The sequence below is a fragment of the Pygoscelis adeliae genome, unplaced genomic scaffold (assembly GCF_000699105.1).
Source record: "Pygoscelis adeliae isolate BGI_AS28 unplaced genomic scaffold, ASM69910v1 Scaffold206, whole genome shotgun sequence".
NCBI lineage: Eukaryota > Metazoa > Chordata > Aves > Sphenisciformes > Spheniscidae > Pygoscelis > Pygoscelis adeliae.
Window position 1 is genome coordinate 794069 of NW_008825052.1, and position 14961 is coordinate 809029.

General features: G+C 35.9%; 1 protein-coding gene across 1 annotated transcript in view; it reads left to right on the plus strand.

Annotated features, from left to right (window-relative positions):
• The window catches only part of FIG4 (FIG4 phosphoinositide 5-phosphatase), a 64977-nt gene that overhangs the window by 6085 nt on the left and 43931 nt on the right, over positions 1-14961 (plus strand). The window contains exons 5-11 of the mRNA XM_009326429.1: positions 2662-2818; positions 4141-4191; positions 6097-6245; positions 9498-9626; positions 11201-11301; positions 11750-11912; positions 12578-12675. Of these exons, the coding sequence (XP_009324704.1) occupies positions 2662-2818; positions 4141-4191; positions 6097-6245; positions 9498-9626; positions 11201-11301; positions 11750-11912; positions 12578-12675 (848 nt within the window). The remainder of the gene's footprint in view (positions 1-2661; positions 2819-4140; positions 4192-6096; positions 6246-9497; positions 9627-11200; positions 11302-11749; positions 11913-12577; positions 12676-14961) is intronic.

Sequence of the window (14961 nt, forward strand, 5' to 3'; positions counted from 1 at the left end):
CTTTTTTAAAAGAAAACAAAAGTTGATGTCCTTTATTAGGTTGTATTTATTCATCACACACTATTCAGAAAGATGACTTAATTTTCTCTTTGGTTGACTTTTTGCAGTGACATATTTCAATATTTCTTTTTCATGTTTGAACAAGTATAACTGACTAGTACATCAACTGAATTCTTAAATGCTGATCAGCTATCCATAATCCTAGAGAATTGCTTCAAGGATTTAATAGCTTCTAACTTCATCCAAAAGTCACTACGTTCCTCCCTGTTGTCAGATACTGAGGTCGATATATTGATGGGTGATGTCTCCAAAGTACATGTTAATGTGTGCTCTGACAGCCCCCAAGAATACTTTTTTGCATCAATATACACCTGAACATCTAAATCCAAAGCTGCAGAGGAGGTGGAGACTGCAATTACTTTAAAAGATGCTGCTGAATTTTGCATAACAACCAAAACATAAGAAAATATTAGTATTTTAATCTAAAGTGGCTGATTAAGCAAACTTTCTTCTATATTCTTTTGGCCCATGAAGCCTTTTGGAACCTATCAATGGATCTGCTTTTCAGAAATTCCTCAGATGATGTTTATATTCCTTATTAATTTAAGAGTATTAATAATATGGATAAACTTAAAGAAGCTTCTAACAGTCTTGCAGCATTAGCTTTTTTTGCACAAGCCATCAGTGCTCACTATCTAAATATGTGATAATATATTCGGTTGGAAAGTCGTTGTGTTCAATGGAAATTTTGCATCTCAATTGTATGTTTGTTTATGTGTACTTTTCATAACAGAGTTTCTGTGCTGTAGCTGGACAAATGTATTGATTATCAGATATGGTGTACTATTTCTAGATTACTTCTTTAGAAGTAACATGCTCTCAGTGATCTTCAGATTATCTTGCACTTTTAAAGTATATGCTTTAGTTGTCTTCCATCTTGATCCTATCTAGTCATATCTGTATGAACACGTAATTTGAGGGAATGCAACTGGTTGTTTATTTCTGCCTCCTGGCTCAGGTCAGGAGGGCAGGGCTATTTTTTGTAGAATAGGAAAGGACAGCTTTGTTCTGTTCTCTGGTTATTTCGTTAACCAGAGACAGTGTATTCAGTGCACTCAGAATGGGGGTGCTGATAGGCTAAGTTCTGGTTCACTGTATAGTTTTTAAAAGTAGAAATCGCTTTTAAACAGAGAGAACAAGGCCAAGGGGAAAGGCTGGGTTCCTTATCAGACTTTGGTATAACATTTGGTGAAATTCAAAGGTTAGAGACTGTTCATGTAAGTGATTTCAGTACCTGGAGTGTATAGGAAGAATTTTGACTGCTATTTAACAACTGAAATTCAATAGTCTGGCTGCTTCACATGGAAGACTTTATTTCTTATTGTCAGCAGGGTCTCCTCTCGTTGTGCAGGTGAGAGCACTTTTCCAAGGGGGGCTAATAAGGCAGAAGAAAAGAATTGCAGTTCATTCGATCACATTGCAGCCTCCAGCAGTGACAGGGAGGAAAATGTGTGCTTTGCTCATGCTTCTGCTTTAATTTATAATGCAAAGCTAAAAGAACTGTATAAATACAAGTAAAAATGTGAATTGTGAGGGGTTTTTTTCACCCCCAATTAATATAGTTGTTGACAGTGCAGCAGTGACTGAGTTTCAGGCTCTTTACTAGTAGCAACCCATCAAAGCAGCTACCTCCAAGAGCTAATTAATTCATGTAATTTATTAGTTATTAAAAATTAGTACTGCTGTATCACTGCCTATACTGTATTAGAAACAAATTTGGGTTCAGGGGTGGTTACTTATTTCTATTTTTAATTTGAGTTTCTACATTTGTATTGTATTTAAAGGTTTGTTACTCTTTTTCCTAATGATATGTAATAGAGACATCCAAAGAAGCATCAGTGAGGAAGCATGGCTATGCCCTGTAGTGTTAAGGAACAAGGGTGGAGGCTTCAGAAGCCTTCTTTTGATGGGCAATAAAGCCAGACACTGCCTGTTCTACCTCCTTAGCCATCTGGACTTCAGCACGGTCAAGTCTTGGTATCTGAGAGAGGAAATGGAAAGAAAGGATTACCCCTGATGCTCTGAATGGCTAATTTTGGGGAGATGCTGCTGTAGTCAGGGAATTTAATTCCCTGCTGTTAAGGAGAGAGAGCACAAAGGTGTTGTAGTACCCTCAACTCCTTTCGCTGTTCTGTGCTCCTCCCCAGTAAAGAATACATAAACCTGAAAAGAAAATTGGAGATTGGGATTCCTCCTTGCCCTGGAAAATTAACCTTTTGGTGTCTGAAGTAATTAGGATATGCCTTGCTCTGAACAATGAGAGTCCTATAAAAAGCAAATACAAGTATCTTTAGACAGTAACTTATTCTGAATTTTCAGTGTCTTAACTCTGCTGCCTAATATTAAAAATAAGCATAGTGGAAGGGGAAAAAAGGTAAAAACTATGTACTTCATTGATTAACACTTACTGAGGGGGAATTGTAAGACTCTGTGTCTATGCATATGTGTATTTTTGTATGTGTATATATATGCACATTATATATTAAGAACAAACAAAACTTCTGTGAAGTGTTGAAACAATTCTGATACTGTTTTTCTAAATATGTTTGATCAAATCAATGCAAGCATCCAACTAATGGCATTTTAATGCTGTTTTAACAGGCTTTGTCAGGTTTTTAGAAGGCTACTATATTGTGTTAATAACAAAAAGAAGAAAAATGGCAGATATTGGAGGTCATGCAATATATAAAATAGAAGATACAAATATGATCTACATTCCAAATGACTCTGTAAGAGTCACTCATCCTGATGAAGCCAGGTAAATAATGGTGGTAAACAGTGTGTACTTCTTGAATATTTTCTAAGCAATGGTGAACTGCAACTAGAAATTTCGGCCATAGAATTCCTTCTGTTAGTATGTCATTCAAGCCATTTTATCTTAGCGTGGAAGAATGGAGAGTGGGCCACAAGTTCTGTGGCCTCTAACCTGGAGGGTAATACAACTGTTACAGTCTTTCAGAGCTTTTTGTCCACATCTCTGTGTCACCTACGTGTCAAAGCTACATCCTAGCAAATGTGCACCAGGAAGCATCCAATATAAACATTGTTCTTATAAGGGCAAAGTAATGCTAATACTGGTTTATGTTGTTTGGGGTATTGTTCTTTTGTTAGTAGCTCTAGCATCATGTTAATCTCACCTGAAGAGATCTTTTGTGCCCTTCAAGAAGTGCTGAGTAGATTATTTAATTTAGTGATTCTGTACTGACAGAATCTTGTGAATGTTGGTGTTGTAAAGGGTGATAAACTGACCCACTAGTAAGTTTAGCTTTTTTCCTTTCTGTGACTTCTTTACAAAGAAAGAAATTTGGGCCTTTAATCAGCAGGGAATCTTGTGTGAAATGTACAAGTACATCCTGGTGGTGTTTTTATCAGGGTGGGGTAACTACTTCTATGAAATACCAGGCAAATGGTATCAATAAACTACTTTTCAGTCTGTACCAAGTGTGAATAGTCTAAAAGTTGTGATGGATTATGACAAACTGATGTCAGGTAATAAATCAAGCCAATGGTAACTATTAAAAAAGTTTTCACTTTAAGATATGACTGATTGTAAACCTCAGTCTCCCCTCCTAGAATGCAGCAGACCATATTATCTAACCTATATATTTATGGTGTTAGCCATTTTATCTTTCACAGACAGCATTATGGTTTCTTCTGAGAATTTGCAAGTGTATGACACATTGAAGTAGATAGTTCTTTTCTTGTTCATTTATTTGAGAAGAACTGTGAAAATATTTAATTCTTGTATAGTACTGTTGGGAGTTTACTTGTGTAAGTCCTAGAGAATTTGAACCACATATGTGGAAAATAGAACTACTACTGTATCTGCAACCGCCTAAGGAAACAGAGTATGTACACGAGTAGACACTGGATTAAAAAAAGGCTATTTGATTTATTTAACCCAGATGCTGACATTCTAGTGGAATTACCTGTCAAAACAATTACAGTAAGATAGCTAGAGAACTTATAGTAGGAGTCAATATTCACATGTAGTTTAATTTCTGAGATCCTCTGAATGACTTCTTGGGGTCTGTCTGGTTAAAGTGATAACTTTCCCTTTAACTTGAATTATTTTGCTAGGTATCTGAGAATCTTTCAAAATGTGGACCTGTCTAGCAACTTCTATTTTAGGTAAGTATTCGTTACTAATTCCTTTAAAAAACTGTATAGTACACTTGCTGTAAGATTCTGCTTTTGGTTGGTGTTCTGGGGAAATAAGACACGTGATCACACTGCTTGTCCATTTTCATCTGTGTCTTTTGAACCCACTTTCTCCTTCAACAGATTGATTAGGAATGCAGTCTCCATGAAGTTGAAAAATTATAGAAATATTAGGGGCACAGTAGAAGGTAGACACTGAAATTACTGTTTCCACTGAGTGTTCACCTTTGTCAGATTATGCAGAAGTTCTTTCTTTGGGAAAGTAGTATATTTCAGGGGGGTTGCTTGCCCTGTCAGTTTTTCTTTCTTGATCTCGTTTTCCAGAAATAAAGCTTTGCTTTGATTCGGAAACAAAGATACAGAAATAGGTCCTCATCTAAGATATACCCTGTGTAGGGTACATCTTTCATAGGGCCTTCTAGGCGTTACCAGTTCTCTTGCATACTGCTTCATAAATGCCATAGCTAAGACAAGCTTCTGTGTCCCAGCTATTATTACACGTGAGATGTTTGGGACAGCAGAAAAATGGGGGAAATGTGGTGATAAACCTGGCAGTAGTAGTTAGAAGACTTTAAGACTTAAAAAACAAAACACCCTCCCCCCCCCACTCCCCCGCAAGTACCAAAAGGTATATCAGTGTAGAACATAACTCCCTCTTGGAAAATAAAGGCTTTTTGTCACAACTGTATCTGAAGATGAAACCTACTAAAGTTTCATGTCTGTTTTGTGGTTTTGCATGGAAAGGCTTTTTCACAGTATAAAACCTGCATTTTTCTTCCATGCTTTGTCTTCCAGCCCTAACATTATACAACTTTCAGGTTTTTTTTCTGCTTGGAGATGATGAATGTATACTGTTTCTGTGATCATGCGTAGAGGGGAAGGGAGAAGGTTCTTATGAGACACTCTGATAAACACATTTATCAGCTTAATTTAAAATGTTTGTGGCTGAAATCATAGCATATTTTTCTGCATGGTTTTCATATAAATCCGGAACAGAATTAGAAGTTAGTTATAAGAAAACTTTTGGTCTAAGGGGAAAATGGAGGAATAGCCTGAACAAGTCTCTTACTGGGGTACTGTTTAAAGGTTCTGTTATACAAGCTGAGCATGTAACAGACTTTGTTTTTTTTCTAATAGATAGGCATGTCAGGTTGTTATTATGGAAATGTGGTGAATACCTGAGTTAGACTTTGTTATCATCAACGATAAATCTGAATGTCCAATGTTTAAATAACTTTTTTTTTTTAGATCATTAATGAATATCTAGAACTTACTGGGGGGCCAGTAGTCATTGATGCCATCTTAGGAAAATCTTTGGAAATCTGTTTGTATTTCTGATTCAAGTTTTGTATAAACTTGGTTTCTCTGGGGAAATGAACCTTAGTGGCTTATAAAATCCAGCAATTAGTGTAGAGTGTTGTCAGTATAAAAGACATGAGCTGCAGAATTTGTTACTGTTATGGAACTAATAAAAAAACCCACCTTTTGCTTATTCAGCAGCCACTGTCTTAGGATGCATCTATGCTGCAGTCACCAATTTGAAGACAGATACAGTTTTGGTGGAGCAAATTTTTGGCTGTTTTGAGTTCAGGTAGTAGTTAGAAAGTAGTACTTAAATCTCAGAAAAATGAGGTTGTCTATGTATATGGATATTTCAGCTGTTGTACTGTAAACAGTTTCTATGTTTGTAAAGCTTCTTTTGGAAATCATTTGTATCATTTGCCATTATAGAATCGGAACCTGCGTATCTTGTTTAAAGGCTTTTTTTAATGGACAAAATAGTACTGTGTTAAATATAAGTACAGATGGAGAGTAAGGGCTTTCGGGAAAGTCCTGTGCATCTACAACTATTAATAAACAATAACTGTCTATCAGTTACAGCTATGATCTATCTCACTCCCTTCAGTATAATCTTACTGTCCTGAGAATGCCACTTGAGACATTAAAAACTGAAACAACTCAGACCCGTCAAGAGAGTTTTGACATATTTGAAGATGAAGGACTTTCAACACAGGGTGGAAGTGGTAAGCCAATATGCCTAATTAAACTAATGTTGTTGGTCATGAGTACATTCAGAATATGTTGTACTTAAGTTTACTTTTGAGAAACACTTGGGTCTTCTGTATTGATCAGTAGTCTCATAACAGTCGTGAGTTAATAAAAGATTACCTAAAGTGCCAATTACAGACACCTGAATTTGAACAATGCAATTTCTAGAGGTGATTAATCACTGTTTTGTTAATTTACATTGCAGCTCAGGGAGATAATTGAGCACGCTGATGTCTTTTAGCAATTGATTCTCCAACTGACTTGTAAGACTCCCAATAGGAATGAATTACAAAGAGAGTGGGAAGCGATAACTGATTAAGTACTAGTAAATCTTTTTTGTTTCATGTTGGAAAATATTGATAGAGGAATTGTACGAAGCTAGTATCAACTTGATGTAGTAAGCTCTATCAGAATGTCTAAGAAAAATTACTGATTTCAGTTGAAAACTACAGCCTTCACTTTGGATCTAACATGTTCGTAAAAGTGTAAAGATGACCAGCTAGACAGGAAAACTGTTTTCTCTCCCTTTTGCTTCGCACTTAAAAAAAAAAAAAATTTCCCCTGAAATTCCTAATATTGGATTTCATTCTGTTGAAGTTGACTTTTTATGTTTTATTGCCCTGTGACTTGTACTAATTATCTGAATGCTTGCCAAAAAATTAAATTATAATATTTTTTTTTACTTTTTGGTATTGTACATGTGACACCACTTTTTTCCTTGTTTAATCATGAAATATCAGAAATAACAGTGCTACCTTTGATTCATAATGCATACATTGCTGTAAAAGTGGTCTCAGACCTGTGGAGATACAACAAACTTCTTAGGTAGTAATAGAACACCATGCCTATTAAATATATCCCTGGTAAGCAAAACAATAGGATAGAGGAAGCCTGATACTATTTTGTTTAACACTGTCAACTTGATATGGAAGCCAGTTTAGATGCAACATAGAATCTGGATCTGTGCTTGTATTTCTTATAAAGAGGCTCAACAGCCTCTCTGCATTACCACCCTTACTCATAGTCACTCGGTGTGTAACCTCTGTTGCACAGAAAATATAATACTAGTCCTAAAGTAACTTTGGTTCTTGGAGATAGTGTGAATTGCATGACTTGTCTTCTATCTCTTCTAGCCCAAAATGAATCTTCCGAGGCACTGAAGAAGGAATTTATTGGTCCTGCTTTATGTGCCTCCAAAGGGGATGCTGAAGGTCTGACGAGCACATAGTTAAAATAGAGAAATGCCCAAAACAACCCCTGACCCAAATTTATGCAAGACAAACTTGTACACTGCCATCCTTTCATTTTTGACACCCTAGAATAGACCTACACTGACTACAACTCAAAGAATGATAATGAACGTTAGGTAGTATCTTTGATACTGGAACTTACTATGTTAAATAGTTGTAAACATCTATCATACTGTCATTTAAAAGTTTAAAAGCAAAAAGTAATGCTGTATACAGTATGCCCTAAATCCTATGGAAAAATTGAAAGATAATCAAATAATGTATTTTCTTTTAAAGAAAAGAGACTCCCCTTCCCAAGTCTCTACCTTCCCCCCCCCCAGCCTGAAAAATATATTAGTAATGTGGTCATATATATCAGGATATCAGAAATTGGTTGTCAAATACTACAATGGCAGAAATGAACATAAAGAGTGGAGGGAGCAGTAATTTCTCCTCTGCAAAGGCTCTTACCTGCAAAATCCCTCAGGAATCCATACAGTGGCATTGTCTCTTCCATGTCTTTGTGAAAACATTGGGAGATGAAGATGCCGTAACCTTGACCCCATCAGCAGCATGCTGATAGCACACACAACTCCATTTCCAGTAGATATCGGCATCATATCTGTTCATATGATAGAATATGTGTAAGAAATAGCCGCATGTCATTCAAGAGCAAATTCTCACCAAAGTAACACTACTAGAAATGAGAAAGACCTGGCCAAGTGTTTGTGGCCAGATTCCACTGAATGTATACGCTCCTTCACCAAAATGGTTACATTGATTTTTCCCTTGGCTTGTGGGTGACTAGGTAGCAACAGTTCTCCCAGCAAAACATTTGGCTGCTATAATTGATATACGTACTGCTACGATATAACTCATTGTGCTGGTTTTGGCTGGGATAGAGTTAATTTTCTTCATAGTAGCTAGTATGAGGCTATGTTTTGGATTTGTGCTAAAAACAGCATTGATAATACAGGGATGTTTTCGTTACTGCTGAGCAGTGCTTACACAGAGTCAAGGCCTTTTCTGCTTCTCACACCACCCCACCAGTGAAGAGGCTGGGGGTGCACAAGGAGTTGGGAGGGGACATGGCCGGGACAGCTGACCCCAGCTGACCAAAGGGATATTCCACACCATATGACGTTATGCTCAGCATATAAAGCTGGGGGAAGAAGGAGGAAGGGAGGGGGATGTTTGGAGTGATGGCATTTGTCTTCCCCAGTAACAGTTACGCGTGATGGAGCCCTGCTTTCCCAGAAGCTTCATTTGAAAAAACTAGACAAAAAAAATGTAGCTAATAGAGTTCTTGTCCTATTCCTTCGCTTTAAGATTCAGACTCATTCAGTTCCCTTCACCACCTTTTAGTGCCAGTCGTCATCTTGGTCCTGATTTTTGAAACAGAAAAAGACTCAGGTTCCAGATGTATCAGAAATTGAATTTTTATTTGCAGGTCTATGATAGCTGCATTTCTTGGTGTCAGTGCAAATTAGGAAAACCAGGCTAAATTATGTGAGAAGGGGATTGACGTGCTTTTTGTAAAGGGGGCCAGGGCTATGCATGATCTTCCAGAGCCTAACAGGTAACTCCAGAGGTGACCCAGAATTGAAAAGCTTGTCAAGTCCTCCTGTGAGAGTATTTTTGCCTTAACTGGAATTCACAACTTGATTTATTTCCCTTATTATCAAATCCTCTGCTGCTGCCATGCAGAGATCTCTCTTCGGTACTGGAAGTATCAGAGACTTCTGCATGAAGGCACTCAAATACTGCAGTGGCTGGCAACCATGGGAAAAATTGGAAATCTTCGTAAATGGTGAACTTTAGCATGTGCCTGAAGTTATCTGTGTTTGGCAAACAGCAAGGATGCGAGTAAATGATGTGCTGAGTTGCAGTCAAGGGAGAATCAAAATAAAGGTCCAATGACCTGGATTTTAAAACAGTCCAATGCAGGTAAGCTTGTTTCTTAATTGCTAATGCATTTTCATTTTAACAACTTCCTAGGTGTATTTGGGATCTGCAGTAAGCCTTATGAAAAGTATGTGTGGAATGGCAAGCTTCTGGATGCAGTAAAAAATAGTATTCATCGTGACTGGCTGCTGTATATCATTCACGGATTCTGTGGGCAATCAAGTATCCTTTTACTGTTGTAACGAATGTTGGTTTATCAATTTATTTATTTATTTTTAAAAAGTTTGAAGGTGTGAAATACATTGAATTATTTCTTTGTCATGTTAATACTTTTCAATTTTAGATTTATTCACTGGGTTTTATTTTAATTACTTTTCTAGGTTTTATGGCTAAACAGGAAATATGGTTATGTTCTTATTACAGGGTCCTGACACAGGTAGACTGCATTCTCAGTGAGGCACTCTTTGTAAGCATGGGGTTTAGTAATAAAGAACTTGAGAGGATTTTAAGGCTCAGCTGTATTTTTCACTGATTTTTTTATTGATATTTGAAGAAGGGGAGAAAAGCTAAATAGAACTGAATTGCTGACATAGAAATGTTCTCTTACTAATCTCCTTTAAAACATTTTTTTAGTACCTGAGATTTGCAGAAAATCTGTTTCTGTTGAAGGCGATGATAGAACTTCATGCCTGTTGTGTGAAGAGAGTTAAGTAAACACTAGAACGTCTGAAAATCTTTTTTGCTGACTATATATTATTTAAAATGGGTAAATGGGTCTATGTATGTTGTACTAGTAGGAGAGAAAGCCCAAATGCATATCACACTCCAAAGAAATGCCATCTCAACATCTTAGTTGATAAGAATTTAGTATATTACAGAGACACTGTATTTTAATCATCAACATTATCATGTTAGTTCAAAAGCCTGTCAACAAAATATCTGGGGAAGCAAATACAATTAAGGTTAGTGATGTCTTTGCAAAATTTAATTTTGTTTTTTCATGATTGTAAGGCTGCTGGTCATTGGCTTGGTCCCCAGACAGAAAGCTAGATCTCTTTTTATATACCACTATTTCATCTAGGGTCTCACTTAATCAAAGTGGTAGCTGTGGATCAGACCACCAGCATTATGCCTGCAGCTGCTTTGTGAGTGACAGTAGTCTTTGCTCTAGGTATCTGATGAGCACGTGTCATCTTCCCTCTTTCCTGTGCCTCCATTCTGCTAAGGAAGCAGTGATAGTCATGTTAGACATCTGATTCTATCTCTTTTGTTTTTAATAAAAAATAAAAAGCCTAAAAGAAAGCCACCACTGCATCTGTAGCTGTTTGCCTCTGGCTTTCAGTTGGTGTTACTTAAGTAGTTGCATATTTATCTTCTTTTCCAGACAAATAATTAGAGGGTGACTAATATACCTGATCTGAAAATAGAAGCTCCCAGGCTTTAATCCTAATATTCACAAAAGCAGTATTTGCGGCCGAAAGTGAATCTTGTACCTACTTCACCTACACTGTCACATCATAAAATAGAAATACTTCTCTTCCATATGTTGTGAAAAGTGGTTGATGTATTATAACGTAGATTCCCGTTTCAAAGTTTTTCAGAACGACTGTTGAAAAGGGCAGTGCTCTCTCCAAGCTGCAAAAGAAATTTGGAAGTGATACTCATCGCTATTAATAAGATCTTAGTAAATCAGATGTTTCACTTTCATACATTTTTTTTAGAATTTATTTTTGCTTGCATGAAGCAAGTGAATGAAAATTTGCATGTGACATGTAAACCTTAACTTCTCTTTCAAGAACTGTTAATATATGGTCGCCCTATATATGTCACTCTGATAGCCAGAAGATCAAGCAAATTTGCTGGAACACGTTTTCTGAAGCGAGGAGCAAACTGTGAGGTAAATTAAATGCGATTTTAGGGGTTCCCCTCTGCCCCCCCCCAATATGAAAGCTTGAACTTGACTGACTGGAGAACTGAAATGTTTTAGAGGGTTGTTAGGGCTTTGGTTTAAATTATGCTATTAGATGATATCACAGCTATCATTACATTTTTAATTCAGATAATACAGCTGTTCTTAAAATAATAAGTCTTAACTGGCAGTTTTTTGGTTTTTTTTTGTTTTACATTGAGAGATACTGTTGTTTCCCAAATAGAGGAAAAAACAATAAAATGGGATAATATGCATTTAGGGACAAATGGGAGTTTAACTTTCAGTAGTGTTCCCACTACCGTGATTTGGTCTCTTACAGTTTAATTGTACTCTGTTTGTAATGCTCAATTCTCTATAATGCATGCAGCTCTGAAGTGTCATGTCTACATCATAGGTGTATTTCTGTTTGTTTTAGGGAGATGTTGCTAATGAAGTGGAAACTGAACAAATACTTTATGATGCTTCAGTTATGTCATTTTCTGCAGGGAGTTATTCTTCCTACGTTCAGGTTCGAGGATCTGTCCCTCTGTACTGGTCTCAAGATATTTCAACTATGATGCCTAAGCCACCCATAACACGTATGTACAAATTATTCTTTGTGATAGTTTATGGTTAGTGCTGTGTCCTAAAGGAACACCTGAGAGAGTAAGTGAAAACTAAATTTGCAAAATTGAACAAATTGTCTATGCGTTTGTTCTCTGGGAAGCTATAATTTAAGGTAAACCAATGTTTTTCATAATAAACATCATGGCATACAAATTTTCAATCATATAAAAAGCTGCATTTGATGAAATTGAATAGAAAAAATCTCCATCTTAGTCTTCACATTCAGAAATGGAATACAAAAAACTTATGTTTGAAGATGTCCACTTTCTTTGTGCTTATTATTTTGCATACAAAGTTAGCTACATTTATCTTAGTATTGTGGATACAATTTTGAACCTATTGAAAACGGTGGAAAACATCTGAGCTAAGTTTAATGGGACCAGAATACTTGCTCTTTGTAAGCATCTTTCTTTGTAAGCTTTCTAAGCGTCTCATGAAAGTTTTGGTTAAGAAGTCACTTCCAATTTGGAAAAGGGAAGATTTTTTTAACAGCTTTTGCATGAAGAAGGGAGAGTATGTAATTGTATCATTACTATTGGAGAATTAGTATGTATTTTGTGAAGAGTACTTTTACGGGGAAATGATTAATTGACTACAGCTCACTTAATATTGCCCTGAATACATGTATTTGTTGCAGTGGACCAAGCAGATCCTTTTGCACATGTTGCTGCTCTTCACTTTGACCAAATGCTTCAGAGATTTGGCTCTCCCATTATTATTTTGAATCTTGTGAAGGTACAATATTTTGAATATTTCCTATATGTTTTCTAATTTTTAATATGATGCTTACTTCTGTAGAGTCTCTCTGTAATTTTGATTGTGCTGTAAACTAATACTAGCTTATAAATGGCATATTTTCTTCATAAATCTCATCCTACATGGAACATAACTCTCTAACTGCTTCCACTACCGCCCTTCAAAAAAAGAAGTTTCCCATGTTTATAGACTGCTTCTAGTAACCTTTCACTGTTGTTTTCAAGTTTTTGATATTACCCATTAGATGTGAGTAAGTCCAAATAAATTTACCACTAAATTTAATTTAGAATGAAAAAATGCTAAAATAGTATGGTACCATGCAAAGTGAGGTTTGTAGGCTTCTTGACACAGATGACTGAGTTATTTGAAATATTATGATAAAGACTTATCTTTTGTTGTTTGCTCCGTCTGGTAGAGTCATGGAAGTACAAGCAGGAGAGAAAACTGAAACACCTGATGCTAGCCAACGGGCAGTGCCAGTGGCAGCAGGGCTGGACTGATGGGGGGGAGCTTTGTGATTGCTGCAGTAATTCAGTTAAATGCTGTGTGAGAGGCTGTGGTACAAAGCCTGGATCCCGGGTGGCACTGTGATTTTGGTTATTGCATCTTTTATTTGTGTTGGGTTGGGGTTTTTTTTTGGTTTTCTTTTCTGTTCTGATCCAATCAGAAGAAAAAATTTTCTGTGGTGGTGTCTGTTTCCACATTTGAGTTTAATATATTGATTTGTTTTGCTTGAATCATATCTTATTTCTTTTTCATGTTTAAAAAAAAAGCCATTTAAATTTTCATGTTGTAGAGCTGTATTTGGTAGAAAAAAGGATCTTTTATGTGCATGTAGGATCCGTTCCTAGTATAAAAAAATAGGGAAAATACAAAAGGAAGGATTTTAAAACTAAGTTCTAATAAATGGCAACTAGATAACCTATTTTCTATTTCTAGAAGCTTTCCTGTGTAGGAGTGCTTTTAAGACTGTCCAAGAGTCTGTGGAATCAACTTAGGAAAACATGTGTTGACAAGAAAATGATTTTATCTCTTGCAGCCATAGTTTTCAAAAGCCATTGTTATAGTGTGAGTCTAGACTCACAGGACCTTGACACGTGAATCATTAAATGCTTTTATTCACAGGGCTTTTGATACAGTGGATGAAAATGCATCTCTTTCTTTCCCTCTCTGTAGATGCTCAATATTAAGATGCTAAAATTCATGTTCCTTTGTTACTTTATGTACCGTTTAAAAAAAAAAAAAAAAAATGGGTTGGGGTTTTTTTTGGTTTTCTTTTCTGTTCTGATCCAATCAGAAGAAAAAATTTTCTGTGGTGGTGTCTGTTTCCACATTTGAGTTTAATATATTGATTTGTTTTGCTTGAATCATATCTTATTTCTTTTTCATGTTTAAAAAAAAAGCCATTTAAATTTTCATGTTGTAGAGCTGTATTTGGTAGAAAAAAGGATCTTTTATGTGCATGTAGGATCCGTTCCTAGTATAAAAAAATAGGGAAAATACAAAAGGAAGGATTTTAAAACTAAGTTCTAATAAATGGCAACTAGATAACCTATTTTCTATTTCTAGAAGCTTTCCTGTGTAGGAGTGCTTTTAAGACTGTCCAAGAGTCTGTGGAATCAATAGGAAAACATATGTTGACAAGAAAATGATTTTATCTCTTGCAGCCATAGTTTTCAAAAGCCATTGTTATAGTGTGAGTCTAGACTCACAGGACCTTGACACGTGAATCATTAAATGCTTTTATTCACAGGGCTTTTGATACAGTGGATGAAAATGCATCTCTTTCTTTCCCTCTCTGTAGATGCTCAATTATAAGATGCTAAAATTCATGTTCCTTTTTTTCTTTATTTACCTTTTAAAAAAAAAAAAAAAAAAAGCGAGCAGGGGAAGCTCCCAAATCTGAACACCTTTTTTTGGATGTTGCTGTTGCTTTTACACAAATGCTAAGCACTTCTATCTCCAGTACTTTTATTATTTGATTTCTTAAATGTTGATGAAACATAAATCTGTGTCTTCCTATATTTGTCTATCCTAGAAACTTGTTATCTAGTAATTAATGTATTAGGCTTCCTTTGGGTTTGTTTATTTAGGACTGCTATTATATATTTAAAGCAGTTTCTATAACATAGGTTCGGTATAGGTTTTAGTTTGGATGAAGTTGAGAGGAAAGCCATACTAATATATAGAGTGCCAAAACATATGGTATATTCTGAGAATGGCAACATAATTCTAATTTTTTAAAATTATTGCAAAGCTGGGAGA